Here is an 18,394-nt window from a genome sequence, read left to right as displayed (position 1 = left end):
ATTAAACCCCATGGGATAATCCATATCTGCACTTGGGGGGGGGCATTAGCCAGAGATTACTGTGCCCATTAAACCCCATGGGATAATCCATATCTGCACTTGGGGGGGGGGGGGGCATTAGCCAGAGATTACTGTGCCATTAAACCCCATGGGATAATCCATATCTGCACTTGGGGGGGGGCATTAGCCAGAGATTACTGTGCCCATTAAACCCCATGGGATAATCCATATCTGCACTTGGGGGGGGGCATTAGCCAGAGATTACTGTGCCCATTAAACCCCATGGGATAATCCATATCTGCACTTGGGGGGGGGGCATTAGCCAGAGATTATTGTGCCCATTAAACCCCATGGGATAATCCATTTCTGCACTTGGGGGGGGGGGGCATTAGCCAGAGATTACTGTGCCCATTAAACCCCATGGGATAATCCATATCTGCACTTGGGGGGGGGGCATTAGCCAGAGATTACTGTGCCCATTAAACCCCATGGGATAATCCATTTCTGCACTTGGGGGGGGGGCATTAGCCAGAGATTACTGTGCCCATTAAACCCCATGGGATAATCCATTTCTGCACTTGGGGGGGGGGCATTAGCCAGAGATTACTGTGCCCATTAAACCCCATGGGATAATCCATTTCTGCACTTGGGGGGGGGATAATCCATTTCTGCACTTGGGGGGGGGCACACACTGTGGGGGTGGGAGTTGAGTCGGTTTGGGGGTTCCTGGGTGAGTATAACGGGGGTACATGGGGATATTCCGGTTTGTGGGTCGCTCAGTAACAGACATTCCCGCCACACAGATAGAAATGGCCGAACTCTAGCCGTGACGTCATTACAGTGCGCCGGGGACCCAGGCCAAGATGGCGGCCTTCCTGGTTCGGCTGGGCTGGATGGGGAGAGGGATCAGGATAGTGGGGGGACATAGGTGGCTCCAAGCGTTGGGCACAGACAGGACATCGTGTGGGGCGAGTGGGGTGCATACAGGGGCCCCTGGGAAGGAAGGAGTGGGGCAGGGGCTGAGGGGGGTGCATACAGGGGCCCCTGGGAAGGAAGGAGTGGGGCAGGGGCTGAGGGGGGTGCATACAGGGGCCCCTGGGATGGAAGGAGTGGGGCAGGGGCTGAGGGGGGTGCATACAGGGGCCCCTGGGAAGGAAGGAGTGGGGCAGGGGCTGAGGGGGGTGCATACAGGGGCCCCTGGGAAGGAAGGAGTGGGGCAGGGGCTGAGGGGGGTGCATACAGGGGCCCCTGGGAAGGAAGGAGTGGGGCAGGGGCTGAGGGGGGTGCATACAGGGGCCCCTGGGAAGGAAGGAGTGGGGCAGGGGCTGAGGGGGGTGCATACAGGGGCCCCTGGGAAGGAAGGAGTGGGGCAGGGGCTGAGGGGGGTGCATACAGGGCCCCCTGGGAAGGAAGGAGTGGGGCAGGGGCTGAGGGGGGTGCATACAGGGGCCCCTGGGAAGGAAGGAGTGGGGCAGGGGCTGAGGGGGGTGCATACAGGGGCCCCTGGGAAGGAAGGAGTGGGGCAGGGGCTGAGGGGGGTGCATACAGGGGCCCCTGGGAAGGAAGGAGTGGGGCAGGGGCTGAGGGGGGTGCATACAGGGGCCCCTGGGAAGGAAGGAGTGGGGCAGGGGCTGAGGGGGGTGCATACAGGGGCCCCTGGAAGGAAGGAGTGGGGCAGGGGCTGAGTGGGGTGCATACAGGGGCCCCTGGGAAGGAAGGAGTGGGGCAGGGGCTGAGTGGGGTGCATACAGGGGCCCCTGGGATGGAAGGAGTGGGGCAGGGGCTGAGGGGGGTGCATACAGGGGCCCCTGGGAAGGAAGGAGTGGGGCAGGGGCTGAGGGGGGTGCATACAGGGGCCCCTGGGAAGGAAGGAGTGGGGCAGGGGCTGAGGGGGTGCATACAGGGGCCCCTGGGAAGGAAGGAGTGGGGCAGGGGCTGAGGGGGGTGCATACAGGGGCCCCTGGGATGGAAGGAGTGGGGCAGGGGCTGAGGGGGGTGCATACAGGGGCCCCTGGGAAGGAAGGAGTGGGGCAGGGGCTGAGGGGGGTGCATACAGGGGCCCCTGGGAAGGAAGGAGTGGGGCAGGGGCTGAGGGGGGTGCATACAGGGGCCCCTGGGAAGGAAGGAGTGGGGGGCAGTTCCGGGAGGGGCCCCTGGTTGGCAGCAGGGACAGTGCTTGGGGCCGGGCTGGGGCTCTGGCTCTGGGCCCATGAGGGTCCCGCTGGGGGGGAGCTGAGAGCAGCTAAGCCGGATACAGAGGGACCCAACCTGGGGCCCCCGCGTAATGGCGGCCGGAAGTACTTCAACTTCATAGCGGATGTAGCAGAGAGAACTGCCCCGGCTGTGGTGAACATAGAGATCCTGGACAGGTCAGTGTGGGGCAGATTGTACCCTCCTGTGTCAGTCCCAGGGGCCTGGGCATTAGTGATATGTGTGAGGGTTAGTTGGGGCCCCCATAGCATGTGTGTGAGGGTTAGTTGGGGCCCCCATAGCATGTGTGTGTGAGGGTTAGTTGGGGGCCCCCATAGCATGTGTGTGAGGGTTAGTTGGGGGCCCCCATAGCATGTGTGTGAGGGTTAGTTGGGGGCCCCCATAGCGTGTGTGTGCGGGTTAGTTGGGGGCCCCCATAGCGTGTGTGTGCGGGTTAGTTGGGGGCCCCCATAGCGTGTGTGTGCGGGTTAGTTGGGGCCCCCATAGCATGTGTGTGTGGGTTAGGGGTTAGTTGGGGCCCCCATAGCATGTGTGTGCGGGTTAGTTGGGGCCCCCATAGCATGTGTGTGAGGGTTAGTTGGGGGCCCCCATAGCGTGTGTGTGCGGGTTAGTTGGGGGCCCCCATAGCGTGTGTGTGCGGGTTAGTTGGGGGCCCCCATAGCTTGTGTGTGCGGGTTAGGGGTTAGTTGGGGGCCCCCATAGCATGTGTGTGAGGGTTAGTTGGGGGCCCCCATAGCATGTGTGTGCGGGTTAGTTGGGGGCCCCCATAGCGTGTGTGTGAGGGTTAGTTGGGGGCCCCCATAGCATGTGTGTGCGGGTTAGTTGGGGCCCCCATAGCATGTGTGTGCGGGTTAGGGGTTAGTTGGGGGCCCCCATAGCGTGTGTGTGCGGGTTAGTTGGGGGCCCCCATAGCGTGTGTGTGAGGGTTAGTTGGGGCCCCCATAGCGTGTGTGTGCGGGTTAGTTGGGGGCCCCCATAGCGTGTGTGTGCGGGTTAGTTGGGGGGCCCCCATAGCGTGTGTGTGAGGGTTAGTTGGGGGCCCCCATAGCGTGTGTGTGAGGGTTAGTTGGGGGCCCCCATAGCGTGTGTGTGAGGGTTAGTTGGGGGGCCCCCATAGCGTGTGTGTGAGGGTTAGTTGGGGGCCCCCATAGCGTGTGTGTGAGGGTTAGTTGGGGGCCCCCATAGCGTGTGTGTGAGGGTTAGTTGGGGGCCCCCATAGCGTGTGTGTGCGGGTTAGTTGGGGGCCCCCATAGCGTGTGTGTGCGGGTTAGTTGGGGGCCCCCATAGCGTGTGTGTGCGGGTTAGTTGGGGGCCCCCATAGCGTGTGTGTGCGGGTTAGTTGGGGGCCCCCATAGCGTGTGTGTGCGGGTTAGTTGGGGCCCCCATGACGCGGGCGGGGTAGTTGGGGCCCCCATGACGCGGGCGGGGTAGTTGGGGCCCCCATGACGCGGGCGGGGTAGTTGGGGCCCCCATGACGCGGGCGGGTTAGTTGGGGCCCCCATGACGCGGGCGGGTGGCTAACAGGCTGTGTCCCCCCGGGCAGGCACCCATTCTCCCGGCGGGAGGTGGCCGTATCCAGCGGCTCGGGGTTCCTGGTGTCCCCGGATGGGCTGATAGTCACCAACGCGCACGTCGTGGCCAATAGGAGGCGAGTGAGAGTCAAACTGTCCAACGGGGAGAGTTACGAGGCGGCTGTGAGGGACGTGGATCCGGCCACGGATATTGCCACCATTAAGATCAACCCCAAGGTACCGGTTGTGCCCCTGGGCTCCACTTACCCCCGACATGGGAATATATTAACCCCTTGTGCTCCCCTAGGTGCCCCTGGGCTCCACTTACCCCCCAATACGGGAATATATTAACCCCTTGTGCTCCCCTAGGTGCCCCTGGGCTCCACTTACCCCCGACATGGGAATATATTAACCCCTTGTGCTCCCCTAGGTTCCCCTGGGCTCCACTTACCCACAGGCACGGGAATATATTATCCCCTTGTGCTTCCCTAGGTGCCCCTGGGCTCCACTTACCCCCCGATACGGGAATATATTAACCCCTTGTGCTCCCCTAGGTGCCCCTGGGCTCCACTTACCCCCCAATACGGGAATATATTAACCCCTTGTGCTCCCCTAGGTGCCCCTGGGCTCCACTTACCCCCAATACGGGAATATATTAACCCCTTGTGCTCCCCTAGGTGCCCCTGGGCTCCACTTACCCCCGACATGGGAATATATTAACCCCTTGTGCTCCCCTAGGTTCCCCTGGGCTCCACTTACCCACAGGCACGGGAATATATTATCCCCTTGTGCTCCCCTAGGTGCCCCTGGGCTCCACTTACCCCCCGATACGGGAATATATTAACCCCTTGTGCTCCCCTAGGTGCCCCTGGGCTCCACTTACCCCCCGATACGGGAATATATTAACCCCTTGTGCTCCCCTAGGTGCCCCTGCCCACCCTGCGCCTGGGCCGCTCAGCGGAGATCAGACAGGGGGAGTTCGTAGTGGCCATGGGCAGCCCCTTCTCCCTGCAGAACACCATCACGTCGGGCATCGTCAGCTCCGTGCAGCGAGGGGGCCACGAGCTGGGATTGGCCAACCGAGACATGGAGTACATCCAAACCGACGCCGCCATCGATGTAAGGCTGTGATTGGCCGGTGTCTGTAGGGGGGCGGGATTCTCTCTACTGAGGGTAACGGCTTCTTTTCTTCTCTTCCAGTTTGGGAACTCGGGGGGTCCCCTTGTGAATCTGGTGAGTTCCTCCTACCCCTGACTGGGGTGAAACCCTCCTCCTGGGGCAGATGCTTTTGGGTACCAGAGGCACAGAGCCAAGGGAGGGAGGGCAGATGATCGGTTCTGGGGCACAGACTGGGTCAGTAGAGTGGAGTCTGGGTTTGGGCTGTGTGTTGGTGCTGATAGGGGTTCTGGGACACAGACTGGGTCAGTAGAGTGGAGTCTGGGTTTGGGCTGTGTGTTGGTGCTGATAGGGGTTCTGGGACACAGACTGGGTCAGTAGGGTGGAGTCTGGGTTTGGGCTGTGTGTTGGTGCTGATAGGGGTTCTGGGACACAGACTGGGTCAGTAGGGTGGAGTCTGGGTTTGGGCTGTGTGTTGGTGCTGATAGGGGTTCTGGGACACAGACTGGGTCAGTAGAGTGGAGTCTGGCTTTGGGCTGTGTGTTGGTGCTGATAGGGGTTCTGGGACACAGACTGGGTCAGTAGAGTGTAGTCTGGGTTTGGGCTGTGTGTTGGTGCTGATAGGGGTTCTGGGACGCAGACTGGGTCAGTAGAGTGGAGTCTGGGTTTGGGCTGTGTGTTGGTGCTGATAGGGGTTCTGGGACCCAGACTGGGTCAGTAGAGTGGAGTCTGGGTTTGGGCTGTGTGTTGGTGCTGATTGGGGTTCTGGGACACAGACTGAGTCCAATTCTTGCAGTACAAGTGGTGCCGCTAGCTGATTGGTTTCCTGCCCCCCCCAGGACGGGGAAGTTATTGGAATTAACACCATGAAGGTTGTGCCTGGAATCTCATTTGCGATCCCGTCGGACAGAGTGCGGGAATTCCTTCAGCATGGAGAGAAGAGGCGGAGCCAAGGTGTGTGTGGGGCTGGGGTACAGCTGGGGATTAGGGGTGGTGCCAGAACCCAAATGTACTCGCCCAACTACAGGGGTGGGGGCTCCCTGCCTCTGTAGGGGTGGGGGCTCCCTGCCTCTGTAGGGGTGGGGGCTCCCTGCCTCTGTAGGGGTGGGGGCTTCCTGCCTCTGTAGGGGTGGGGGCTCCCTGCCTCTGTAGGGGTGGGGGCTCCCTGCCTCTGTAGGGGTGGGGGCTCCCTGCCTCTGTAGGGGTGGGGGCTTCCTGCCTCTGTAGGGGTGGGGGCTCCCTGCCTCTGTAGGGGTGGGGGCTCCCTGCCTCTGTAGGGGTGGGGGCTTCCTGCCTCTGTAGGGGTGGGGGCTCCCTGCCTCTGTAGGGGTGGGGGCTCCCTGCCTCTGTAGGGGTGGGGGCTCCCTGCCTCTGTAGGGGTGGGGGCTTCCTGCCTCTGTAGGGGTGGGGGCTCCCGACTCTGCTGAGTTGTGTCCCCCATACTCTGCTTGTATGGGTGTGGCTTCTATAAAGGGGAGGGCCCAATAAAAGACTGATTACAGTAAGTACAGTGCAGGGTACCATGCCCAGATTTCTATGGCTTTCTGTTGATTGGCTGCTGTCCCAGTGCTACCTGATTGGTCCCTTACACTGTGCCTTCCTCTCCCAGGATCCTTGTTGGGTTCTTCAGAGGTGAAGCGGCGCTACATTGGGGTGATGATGCTCACCCTGACGCCCAAGTAAGTGGGGAAATGTGTAAATAACACGCCTGGGGCACTTTGTGATTCCTTTCTGCCCCTTCTCCCTCCTAGTACCCCTCTCCCAACCCAAGGGGCATGTTATGCCAGCTCCTGGGGGCACTGACCCAGCAGTATAAATCCCAGTAGCCCCCCACTTAGTGACCCAGTATAATGTACTGCAATTTATATAGGGCTTTTTGCTTTTCCTTTAGATCTGCTGCGTGCTTGCCAGAAGGGGGCGCCGATCCATTAGTGTGTGGGAGGTTTGGGGGGACACTTCCTGTATAGTAGTGTTGGGGGTGCAGGTAGTTGCCTGTGGGGAGGGCAATATTATGGGGGCAAGTGACTGGGGCTGTTGCTTTATCTGCACAGGATTCTGGCTGAGCTGAAGTTTCGAGATCCCAGTTTCCCAGATGTTTCCCATGGAGTTCTGATCCACAAAGTCATTGTCGGTTCTCCTGCCCACGAGTGAGTTCTTCCACTGCGGGTCCATGTTCTGTTCAGTGGGTAATTGTTATTGGGTCATAGTTACATAGGGTTGAAAAAAGACCAGTGTCCATCAAGTTCAACCCATCCGAGTAAACCCAGAACACAAACCTATACTTACCAATCTATACACTCACATACATAAACTATAAATACAACCACTAGTACTAACTGTAGATATTAGTATCACAATAGCCTTGGGTATTCTGATTGATCAAGAACTCATCCAGGCCCCTCTTATAGGCATTAACAGAATCTGCCATTACCCCATCACTAGGAAGGGCATTCCCCAACCCCCTCACTGCCCTCACCGTGAGGAACCCCCTACCCAACATCCCCCGGCAGGGCATTCCCCAACCCCCTCACTGCCCTCACCGTGAGGAACCCCCTACCCAACATCCCCCGGCAGGGCATTCCCCAACCCCCTCACTGCCCTCACCGTGAGGAACCCCCTACCCAACATCCCCCGGCAGGGCATTCCCCAACCCCCTCACTGCCCTCACCGTGAGGAACCCCCTACCCAACATCCCCCGGCAGGGCATTCCCCAACCTCACTGCCCTCACCGTGAGGAACCCCCTACCCAACATCCCCCGGCAGGGCATTCCCCAACCCCCTCACTGCCCTCACCGTGGGGAACCCCCTACCCAACATCCCCCGGCAGGGCATTCCCCAACCCCCTCACTGCCCTCACCGTGAGGAACCCCCTACCCAACATCCCCCGGCAGGGCATTCCCCAACCTCCTCACTGCCCTCACCGTGAGGAACCCCCTACCCAACATCCCCCGGCAGGGCATTCCCCAACCCCCTCACTGCCCTCACCGTGAGGAACCCCCTACCCAACATCCCCCGGCAGGGCATTCCCCAACCCCCTCACTGCCCTCACCGTGAGGAACCCCCTACCCAACATCCCCCGGCAGGGCATTCCCCAACCCCCTCACTGCCCTCACCGTGAGGAACCCCCTACCCAACATCCCCCGGCAGGGCATTCCCCAACCCCCTCACTGCCCTCACCGTGAGGAACCCCCTACCCAACATCCCCCGGCAGGGCCTTCCCCAACCCCCTCACTGCCCTCACCGTGAGGAACCCCCTACCCAACATCCCCCGGCAGGGCATTCCCCAACCCCCTCACTGCCCTCACCGTGAGGAACCCCCTACCCAACATCCCCCGGCAGGGCCTTCCCCAACCCCCTCACTGCCCTCACCGTGAGGAACCCCCTACCCAACATCCCCCGGCAGGGCATTCCCCAACCCCCTCACTGCCCTCACCGTGAGGAACCCCCTTGTGACATAACAAACTGTATAAGTTGGATGAAACTATTAGATATTTCTGTTTATGCTGAAATGTACCCCCTGCCCCCCTCCTACCTGTTGTAGCAAATGCATTGTGTAGGTTAATCTCATCTAGGTGTGTATTGTGTGTAGCCAGCCGGCTCTGTCTGGCCCTCCCCATGTAATTGCCCCTATTGTGAGGGCACACAGAGCCAGACCCCATAGTGACACAATACACATAGTTACCCCTTGTGAGAGCAGTGCTCTGTCTAGTAAATGCAAAAGACTGAACTGGGCATGCTCACTAGGTGGCTTCCCATAGGCCCAGTGGGATTAGCTATGATTGGCCCCTCTGGAAGCTGCCTTTGGGTTGGCAGAAGGAGCCAAATCCTGTTTTGGTTTTACGACATGGGCTGCTCCCTTTCTGGCTACAAAGGTGGCTGCCAAGAGTTCCATGGAGCCTTTTGTCTGGGGTGTAACCTTAGCTACGGCAGGACCCCCTCCCCTGTGTTCCCTGGAATCTACCTTAGCTGGGGCAAGAAGATTCCCCCCAACTGTGTGTATTTCCCTACTCCCTAAGGAACAAGAGTGCAGGCTGGCTACCACCTACTGGCTTATGGGAACCTGCTGATGGCTACTTGCCATTTCTCCAATAAACGCCTCATCCTGTGATACCAACTGTTTGCTCTTTGGGTCCTGCCCTATGTCTGGGAACTCACGGCCCTGAGGTTGTGACACCCGCACCCAACATCCCCCGGCAGGGCATTCCCCAACCCCCTCACTGCCCTCACCGTGAGGAACCCCCTACCCAACATCCCCCGGCAGGGCATTCCCCAACCCCCTCACTGCCCTCACCGTGAGGAACCCCCTACCCAACATCCCCCGGCAGGGCATTCCCCAACCCCCTCACTGCCCTCACCGTGAGGAACCCCCTACCCAACATCCCCCGGCAGGGCATTCCCCAACCCCCTCACTGCCCTCACCGTGAGGAACCCCCTACCCAACATCCCCCGGCAGGGCATTCCCCAACCCCCTCACTGCCCTCACCGTGAGGAACCCCCTACCCAACATCCCCCGGCAGGGCATTCCCCAACCCCCTCACTGCCCTCACCGTGAGGAACCCCCTACCCAACATCCCCCGGCAGGGCATTCCCCAACCCCCTCACTGCCCTCACCGTGAGGAACCCCCTACCCAACACCCCCCGGCAGGGCATTCCCCAACCCCCTCACTGCCCTCACCGTGAGGAACCCCCTACCCAACACCCCCCGGCAGGGCATTCCCCAACCCCCTCACTGCCCTCACCGTGAGGAACCCCCTACCCAACATCCCCCGGCAGGGCATTCCCCAACCCCCTCACTGCCCTCACCGTGAGGAACCCCCTACCCAACATCCCCCGGCAGGGCATTCCCCAACCCCCTCACTGCCCTCACCGTGAGGAACCCCCTACCCAACATCCCCCGGCAGGGCATTCCCCAACCCCCTCACTGCCCTCACCGTGAGGAACCCCCTACCCAACATCCCCCGGCAGGGCATTCCCCAACCCCCTCACTGCCCTCACCGTGAGGAACCCCCTACCCAACATCCCCCGGCAGGGCATTCCCCAACCCCCTCACTGCCCTCACCGTGAGGAACCCCCTACCCAACATCCCCCGGCAGGGCATTCCCCAACCCCCTCACTGCCCTCACCGTGAGGAACCCCCTACCCAACATCCCCCGGCAGGGCATTCCCCAACCCCCTCACTGCCCTCACCGTGAGGAACCCCCTACCCAACATCCCCCGGCAGGGCATTCCCCAACCCCCTCACTGCCCTCACCGTGAGGAACCCCCTACCCAACATCCCCCGGCAGGGCATTCCCCAACCCCCTCACTGCCCTCACCGTGAGGAACCCCCTACACTGCTTCAAATGGAAGCTCCGTTCCTCTAATCTAAAGGGGGGGCCTCTGGTGCGCTGATTGTTTTTATGGGAAAAAAGAACCCCCCCAACTGCCTATAATCCCCCCTAATGTACTTGTACAGAGTAATCATGTCCCCTCGCAAGCGCCTCTTTTCCAGAGAAAACAACCCCAACCTCGACAGTCTCACCTCATAGTTTAACCCTTCCATCCCCTTAACCAGTTTAGTTGCAGTCTCTGCACTCTCTCCAGCTCATTAATATCCTTCTTAAGGACTGGAGCCCAAAACTGCCCCCCATACTCACTGTAACTGCCCCCCCATACTCACTGTTACTGCCCCCCATACTCACTGTTACTGCCCCCCCATACTCACTGTTACTGCCCCCCCATACTCACTGTTACTGCCCCCCATACTCACTGTTACTGCCCCCATACTCACTGTTACTGCCCCCCCATACTCACTGTTACTGCCCCCCCATACTCACTGTTACTGCCCCCCATACTCACTGTTACTGCCCCCCATACCACTGTTACTGCCCCATTACTCACTGTTACTGCCCCCCATACTCACTGTTACTGCCCCCATACTCACTGTTACTGCCCCCCATACTCACTGTTACTGCCCCCATACTCACTGTTACTGCCCCCCATACTCACTGTTACTGCCCCCCATACTCACTGTTACTGCCCCCCATACTCACTGTTACTGCCCCCCATACTCACTGTTACTGCCCCCCCATACTCACTGTTACTGCCCCCCCCATACTCACTGTTACTGCCCCCCCCCATACTCACTGTTACTGCCCCCCCCCATACTCACTGTTACTGCCCCCCATACTCACTGTTACTGCCCCCCATACTCACTGTTACTGCCCCCCCATACTCACTGTTACTGCCCCCCCCCATACTCACTGTTACTGCCCCCCCCCCATACTCACTGTTACTGCCCCCCCATACTCACTGTTACTGTTACTGCCCCCATACTCACTGTTACTGCCCCCCATACTCACTGTTACTGCCCCCATACTCACTGTTACTGCCCCCCATACTCACTGTTACTGCCCCCCATACTCACTGTTACTGCCCCCCATACTCACTGTTACTGCCCCCCATACTCACTGTTACTGCCCCCCATACTCACTGTTACTGCCCCCCATACTCACTGTTACTGCCCCCCATACTCACTGTTACTGCCCCCCATACTCACTGTTACTGCCCCCCCATACTCACTGTTACTGGCCCTCATACTCACTGTTACTGCCCCCCCCCATACTCACTGTTACTGCCCCCCCCCATACTCACTGTTACTGCCCCCCCCCATACTCACTGTTACTGCCCCCCCCCATACTCACTGTTACTGCCCCCCCCCCCATACTCACTGTTACTGCCCCCCATACTCACTGTTACTGCCCCCATACTCACTGTTACTGCCCCCCCCATACTCACTGTTACTGCCCCCCATACTCACTGTTACTGCCCCCATACTCACTGTTACTGCCCCCCCATACTCACTGTTACTGCCCCCCATACTCACTGTTACTGCCCCCATACTCAAGGTGAGGCCTTACCAGGGACCTATAAAGGGGCAAAATTATGTTCTCATCCCTTGAGTCAATGCCCTGTTTATACAAGACAGCACTTTATTTGCTTTAGTAGCCACAGAATGACACTGCCTGGAATTAGACAACTTGTTATCTACAAAAACCCCCAGATCCTTCCCCATTAAGGATCCCCCCAACTCACTCCCATTCAGTAGATAGTTTGTGTTTATATTATTTCTACCAAAGGGCAGAACTTTGCACTTATCAACATTGAACCCCATTTCCCAGTTTGCTGCCCAGTTTCCCAGTCAAATCGCTCTGCAAAGCGGCACATCCTGCATGGAACTTATAGTTTTGCCCAATTTAGTATCAATAGAAACAGTACTGTCTATGCCCCCCCCCAGGTCATTAATAAACAAGTTAAAAAGCAAAGGCCCAAGGACTGACCCCTGCGGTACTCCACTAACCACACTGGTCCAATTAGAAAATGTTCCATTTACAACCACTCTTTGTACTCTATCCTTCAGCCAGTTCTCTATCCAATTACAAATATTATGTTCTAGGCCAATATTCCTTAATTTGATCATTAACCTTCTGTGAGGTACTGTATCAAACGCTTTAGCAAAGTCCAAGTAGATCCCATCCACTGCCATTCCAGCATCAAGGTTCCTACTCACCTCCTCATAAAAGGCGACTAAATTAGTCTGGCAAGATCTGTTACCCATAAAACCATGCTGGCACAAACTAATAGTATTGTGAACTGCAATGTATTCAAGTACCCTATCCCTTATTACCCCTTCCAGAAGCTTTCCTACCCCTGATGTCAGTTCCTGCTGATACCAGTACGTCTCTCCCCCCCCCAGGCCTGCAGGTCCATGTTCTGCCCAGTGGGGTATCATTATTGGGTCCGTTCCTGCTGATACCAGTACGTCTCTCCCCCCCCCAGGCCTGCAGGTCCATGTTCTGCCCAGTGGGGTATCATTATTGGGTCAGTTCCTGCTGATACCGGTACTTCTCTCCCCCCCCAGGCCTGCAGGTCCATGTTCTGCTCAGTGGGGTATCATTATTGGGTCCGTTCCTGCTGATACCGGTACTTCTCTCCCCCCCCAGGCCTGCGGGTCCATGTTCTGCCCAGTGGGGTATCATTATTGGGTCCGTTCCTGCTGATACCGGTACTTCTCTCCCCCCCAGGCCTGCAGGTCCATGTTCTGCCCAGTGGGGTATCATTATTGGGTCCGTTCCTGCTGATACCAGTACTTCTCTCCCCCCCCAGGCCTGCGGGTCCATGTTCTGCCCAGTGGGGTATCATTATTGGGTCAGTTCCTGCTGATACCGGTACTTCTCTCCCCCCCAGGCCTGCAGGTCCATGTTCTGCCCAGTGGGGTATCATTATTGGGTCCGTTCCTGCTGATACCGGTACTTCTCTCCCCCCCCCAGGCCTGCAGGTCCATGTTCTGCCCAGTGGGGTATCATTATTGGGTCCGTTCCTGCTGATACCGGTACTTCTCTCCCCCCCCAGGCCTGCAGGTCCATGTTCTGCCCAGTGGGGTATCATTATTGGGTCCGTTCCTGCTGATACCAGTACTTCTCTCCCCCCCAGGCCTGCAGGTCCATGTTCTGCTCAGTGGGGTATCATTATTGGATCAGTTCCTGCTGATACCAGTACGTCTCTCCCCCCCAGGCCTGCGGGTCCATGTTCTGCCCAGTGGGGTATCATTATTGGGTCCGTTCCTGCTGATACCAGTACTTCTCTCCCCCCCAGGCCTGCAGGTCCATGTTCTGCCCAGTGGGGTATCATTATTGGGTCAGTTCCTGCTGATATCAGTACTTCTCTCCCCCCCAGGCCTGCAGGTCCATGTTCTGCCCAGTGGGGTATCATTATTGGGTCCGTTCCTGCTGATACCGGTACGTCTCTCCCCCCCCAGGCCTGCGGGTCCATGTTCTGCTCAGTGGGGTATCATTATTGGGTCCGTTCCTGCTGATACCAGTACGTCTCTCCCCCCCAGGCCTGCGGGTCCATGTTCTGCTCAGTGGGGTATCATTATTGGGTCAGTTCCTGCTGATACCGGTACTTCTCTCCCCCCCAGGCCTGCAGGTCCATGTTCTGCCCAGTGGGGTATCATTATTGGGTCCGTTCCTGCTGATACCGGTACTTCTCTCCCCCCCAGGCCTGCAGGTCCATGTTCTGCCCAGTGGGGTATCATTATTGGGTCCGTTCCTGCTGATACCGGTACTTCTCTCCCCCCCCAGGCCTGCGGGTCCATGTTCTGCCCAGTGGGGTATCATTATTGGGTCCGTTCCTGCTGATACCAGTACTTCTCTCCCCCCCAGGCCTGCAGGTCCATGTTCTGCCCAGTGGGGTATCATTATTGGGTCAGTTCCTGCTGATATCAGTACTTCTCTCCCCCCCAGGCCTGCAGGTCCATGTTCTGCCCAGTGGGGTATCATTATTGGGTCCGTTCCTGCTGATACCGGTACGTCTCTCCCCCCCCCAGGCCTGCGGGTCCATGTTCTGCTCAGTGGGGTATCATTATTGGGTCAGTTCCTGCTGATACCAGTACGTCTCTCCCCCCCAGGCCTGCGGGTCCATGTTCTGCTCAGTGGGGTATCATTATTGGGTCAGTTCCTGCTGATACCAGTACTTCTCTCCCCCCCCCAGGCCTGCGGGTCCATGTTCTGCCCAGTGGGGTATCATTATTGGGTCCGTTCCTGCTGATACCGGTACTTCTCTCCCGCAGGTCCGGGCTGAGGGCGGGGGATGTGGTTCTGGAGATAAACGCCAAGCGAGCGATGACGTCGGAGGATATTTACGACGCGGTTCACACTCACCCCAAACTCACTATGATCGTGCGCCGAGGCTCCGAGTCCTTGATGGTGACTGTGATCCCAGAATGCACAGAGTGAGTTGCCCCAGGGGGGCAGTTATTGGACAGGAGTTGCCCCAAAGGCCCTGCTTTTCTCACCACTAGAGGCTGAAAGAGAAGTTGCCACGTGGCTTTTTGTGGATCAGGGATCTGCACCCCCACCCAAGAACTAGGAGCCCATTTCTCTCTGAGGAGGAGGAGGAGGAGCCAGTTCTGAACCTCCCCAAAACTGTGATGAGGGGCGGGGTATAGAATTGCAACAAGAATGTGTAATGTAGGGGGTGGAGCCAAAACTCCATTACTGTCTCTTGGTACCGCCCATTTTTGGTGCAATGAAGCTACCCGCATCCATGTGTAACTGTGTCCTGTTCCAGTGGGTGTAATGAGTACAGCAATGTAACCACGCCCCATGTAACTATGGCAACACAGAGTGGTTGGGGTGGCCCAAGCCTAATATTCAAGGGCAATAAGGAGGGTTGTATTTTTTGTATCAGAATGTTTCTGGGCATTGATTGGCCGACCACAGGTACAGGACCTATTGCGCAGAACCATTGGGACCTTGGCGCTAAGTGGATCCTTCTGGTACCCAGGGCTCAATTCTATCCAGCCAATGGGGTTGTGTTTTCCCACCCGGGACCAGTTAGTGCCATTGGGCTCTATGGGAACTGGTATAATGGGCCCTAACAGAGTGATGGGATGGGAGCCAGTGTTGGGGTATATAGGTGTATGTGGGTCACATGGTGTGTCTGCAGCCAGCGAATAGGCCAGCCTGCTGTAATCGATTGGCCAGCTCCTGCAATGAGCCTGGGGGCAGGGGGGTTGTTATAGGAAATAGTCACGTGACTTAAGGTGCAACAGGGCTGCATATAATAAGCCCATTGTCTATCAACAGGGGGGGCCGTTACTGCCCCCCAGGGACACATAAATAGGCCACACAATATGCAGGGGTATCGGTAATGGCCAATAAAATGGGACTGGTAACGCTCTATTGTTTTATGGGGTATGGTTCCTCTGCTGTGTAAGCGCTCTGCCGGCCCTGCCCGGGGCCCCGTAAGCGCTCTCTGCCGGCCCTGCCCGGGGCCCCGTAAGCGCTCTCTGCCGGCCCTGCCCGGGGCCCCGTAAGCGCTCTCTGCCGGCCCTGCCCGGGGCCCCGTAAGCGCTCTGTGCCGGCCCTGCCCGGGGCCCCGTAAGCGCTCTGTGCCGGCCCTGCCCGGGGCCCCGTAAGCGCTCTCTGCCGGCCCTGCCTGGGGGCCCCGCAAGCGCTCTGTGCCGGCCCTGCCCGGGGCCCCGTAAGCGCTCTCTGCCGGCCCTGCCCGGGGGCCCCGCAAGCGCTCTGTGCCGGCCCTGCCCGGGGCCCCGTAAGCGCTCTCTGCCGGCCCTGCCCGGGGCCCCGCAAGCGCTCTCTGCCGGCCCTGCCCGGGGCCCCGCAAGCGCTCTCTGCCGGCCCTGCCCGGGGCCCCGTAAGCGCTCTCTGCCGGCCCTGCCAGGGGGCCCCGCAAGCGCTCTGTGCCGGCCCTGCCCGGGGCCCCGCAAGCGCTCTCTGCCGGCCCTGCCCGGGGCCCCGCAAGCGCTCTCTGCCGGCCCTGCCCGGGGGCCCCGCAAGCGCTCTGTGCCGGCCCTGCCCGGGGCCCCGCAAGCGCTCTCTGCCGGCCCTGCCCGGGGGCCCCGCAAGCGCTCTGTGCCGGCCCTGCCCGGGGCCCCGTAAGCGCTCTCTGCCGGCCCTGCCCGGGGGCCCCGCAAGCGCTCTCTGCCGGCCCTGCCCGGGGGCCCCGCAAGCGCTCTCTGCCGGCCCTGCCCGGGGGCCCCGCAAGCGCTCTCTGCCGGCCCTGCCCGGGGGCCCCGCAAGCGCTCTCTGCCGGCCCTGCCCGGGGCCCCGCAAGCGCTCTGTGCCGGCCCTGCCCGGGGGCCCCGCAAGCGCTCACTGCCGGCCCTGCCCGGGGCCCCGCAAGCGCTCTCTGCCGGCCCTGCCCGGGGCCCCGCAAGCGCTCTCTGCCGGCCCTGCCCGGGGGCCCCGCAAGCGCTCTGTGCCGGCCCTGCCCGGGGGCCCCGCAAGCGCTCTGCCATGATTGGCCAAGACTTCCAGCTTTAGATCTCTAGCTATGCTGTGGTTTCCAGGAATGGGGTAAATTCCTCCAGTAGAAGGAGAGTAAGCAGGGAAACCAATTGGCTGTTACAGGGAGAGCCCTCCTACCTGCACATAAGGAATTGCATTGGTCATGGAAGGGGTTTATTAGGGTGAGCGGTGCCCCTTTAGTGCCGAGTGATACCCGCCTGGGCCCTTTGTACCCGACCCCTGACCCCCGAGGCTTCCCCACCCCAAGCCGCCATTTAACCCAACATTTCCCTTATCCGCACTGTGTAACCGGATGCACCGAGGAGCGACCTCCAGCCCAGTGTGTGGCACCAGATCTCGTCTCCCTAAGGACATAGGGGCTCACCCATATCTCTTCTTGGGTGGCCAAGGTTCCACTCCTGAGAGAAACACAATCCTATGTACTCGGGCCGGGGGGGTGCCAGGCCTGTGTCAGTCCCTACTGGGGCCGGGGGGGGGGTGCCAGGCCTGTGTCAGTCCCTGCTGGGGCCGGGGGGGGGGGTGCCAGGCCTGTGTCAGTCCCTACTGGGGCCGGGGGGGTGCCAGGCCTGTGTCAGTCCCTACTGGGGCCGGGGGGGGGGTGCCAGGCCTGTGTCAGTCCCTACTGGGGCCAGGGGGGGGTGCCAGGCCTGTGTCAGTCCCTACTGGGGCCGGGGGGGGTGCCAGGCCTGTGTCAGTCCCTACTGGGGCCGGGGGGGGGGTGCCAGGCCTGTGTCAGTCCCTACTGGGGCCGGGGGGGGGGTGCCAGGCCTGTGTCAGTCCCTACTGGGGCCGGGGGGGGGTGCCAGGCCTGTGTCAGACCCTACTGGGGCCGGGAGGGGTGCCAGGCCGTGTCAGTCCCTACTGGGGCCGGGAGGGGTGCCAGGCCTGTGTCAGTCCCTACTGGGGCCGGGGGGGGTGCCAGGCCTGTGTCAGTCCCTACTGGGGCCGGGGGGGGGTGCCAGGCCTGTGTCAGACCCTACTGGGGCCGGGAGGGGTGCCAGGCCGTGTCAGTCCCTACTGGGGCCGGGAGGGGTGCCAGGCCTGTGTCAGTCCCTACTGGGGCCGGGAGGGGTGCCAGGCCTGTGTCAGTCCCTGCTGGGGCCGGGGGGGGGGGGTGCCAGGCCTGTGTCAGTCCCTGCTGGGGCCGGGAGGGGTGCCAGGCCTGTGTCAGTCCCTGCTGGGGCCAGGGGGGGGTGCCAGGCCTGTGTCAGTCCCTGCTGGGGCCAGGGGGGGGTGCCAGGCCCGTGTCAGTCCCTGCTGGGGCCGGGGGGGGGGTGCCAGGCCCGTGTCAGTCCCTGCTGGGGCCGGGAGGGGTGCCAGGCCCGTGTCAGTCCCTGCTGGGGCCGGGAGGGGTGCCAGGCCCGTGTCAGTCCCTGCTGGGGCCGGGAGGGGTGCCAGGCCCGTGTCAGTCCCTGCTGGGGCCGGGGGGGGGTGCCAGGCCCGTGTCAGTCCCTACTGGGGCCGGGAGGGGTGCCAGGCCCGTGTCAGTCCCTACTGGGGCCGGGAGGGGTGCCAGGCCCGTGTCAGTCCCTACTGGGGCCGGGGGGGGGGGTGCCAGGCCCGTGTCAGTCCCTACTGGGGCCGGGGGGGGGGTGCCAGGCCCGTGTCAGTCCCTACTGGGGCCGGGGGGGGTGCCAGGCCCGTGTCAGTCCCTACTGGGGCCGGGGGGGGGGGGTGCCAGGCCCGTGTCAGTCCCTACTGGGGCCGGGAGGGGTGCCAGGCCCGTGTCAGTCCCTACTGGGGCCG

The 18,394-nt window shown here is 60.7% G+C and overlaps 2 protein-coding genes across 2 annotated transcripts; both read left to right on the top strand.

Moving 5' to 3' along the window:
- Window positions 1–863: 863 nt before the first annotated feature.
- htra2 (HtrA serine peptidase 2) lies at window positions 864–15,560 on the top strand. Its single transcript, XM_031895098.1, has 9 exons — window positions 864–972; window positions 2,048–2,369; window positions 3,755–3,959; window positions 4,647–4,841; window positions 4,923–4,955; window positions 5,678–5,792; window positions 6,448–6,517; window positions 6,890–6,985; window positions 14,449–15,560. Exons 1-9 carry the CDS (start codon window positions 864–866, stop codon window positions 14,612–14,614), a joined length of 1,311 nt encoding a protein of 436 aa, XP_031750958.1. The 3' UTR covers window positions 14,615–15,560.
- bbc3 (BCL2 binding component 3) lies at window positions 14,840–17,110 on the top strand. Its single transcript, XM_031895097.1, has 2 exons — window positions 14,840–14,885; window positions 15,732–17,110. Exons 1-2 carry the CDS (start codon window positions 14,840–14,842, stop codon window positions 16,277–16,279), a joined length of 594 nt encoding a protein of 197 aa, XP_031750957.1. The 3' UTR covers window positions 16,280–17,110.
- The last annotated feature ends 1,284 nt before the right edge of the window (window positions 17,111–18,394 follow it).

The sequence above is a fragment of the Xenopus tropicalis genome, chromosome 1, assembly GCF_000004195.4.
Source record: "Xenopus tropicalis strain Nigerian chromosome 1, UCB_Xtro_10.0, whole genome shotgun sequence".
NCBI classification, from domain to species: Eukaryota; Metazoa; Chordata; class Amphibia; order Anura; family Pipidae; genus Xenopus; species Xenopus tropicalis.
The sequence above is the reverse complement of the archived record's forward strand: the minus strand, read 5'-3'. Positions and strand labels throughout refer to the sequence as shown.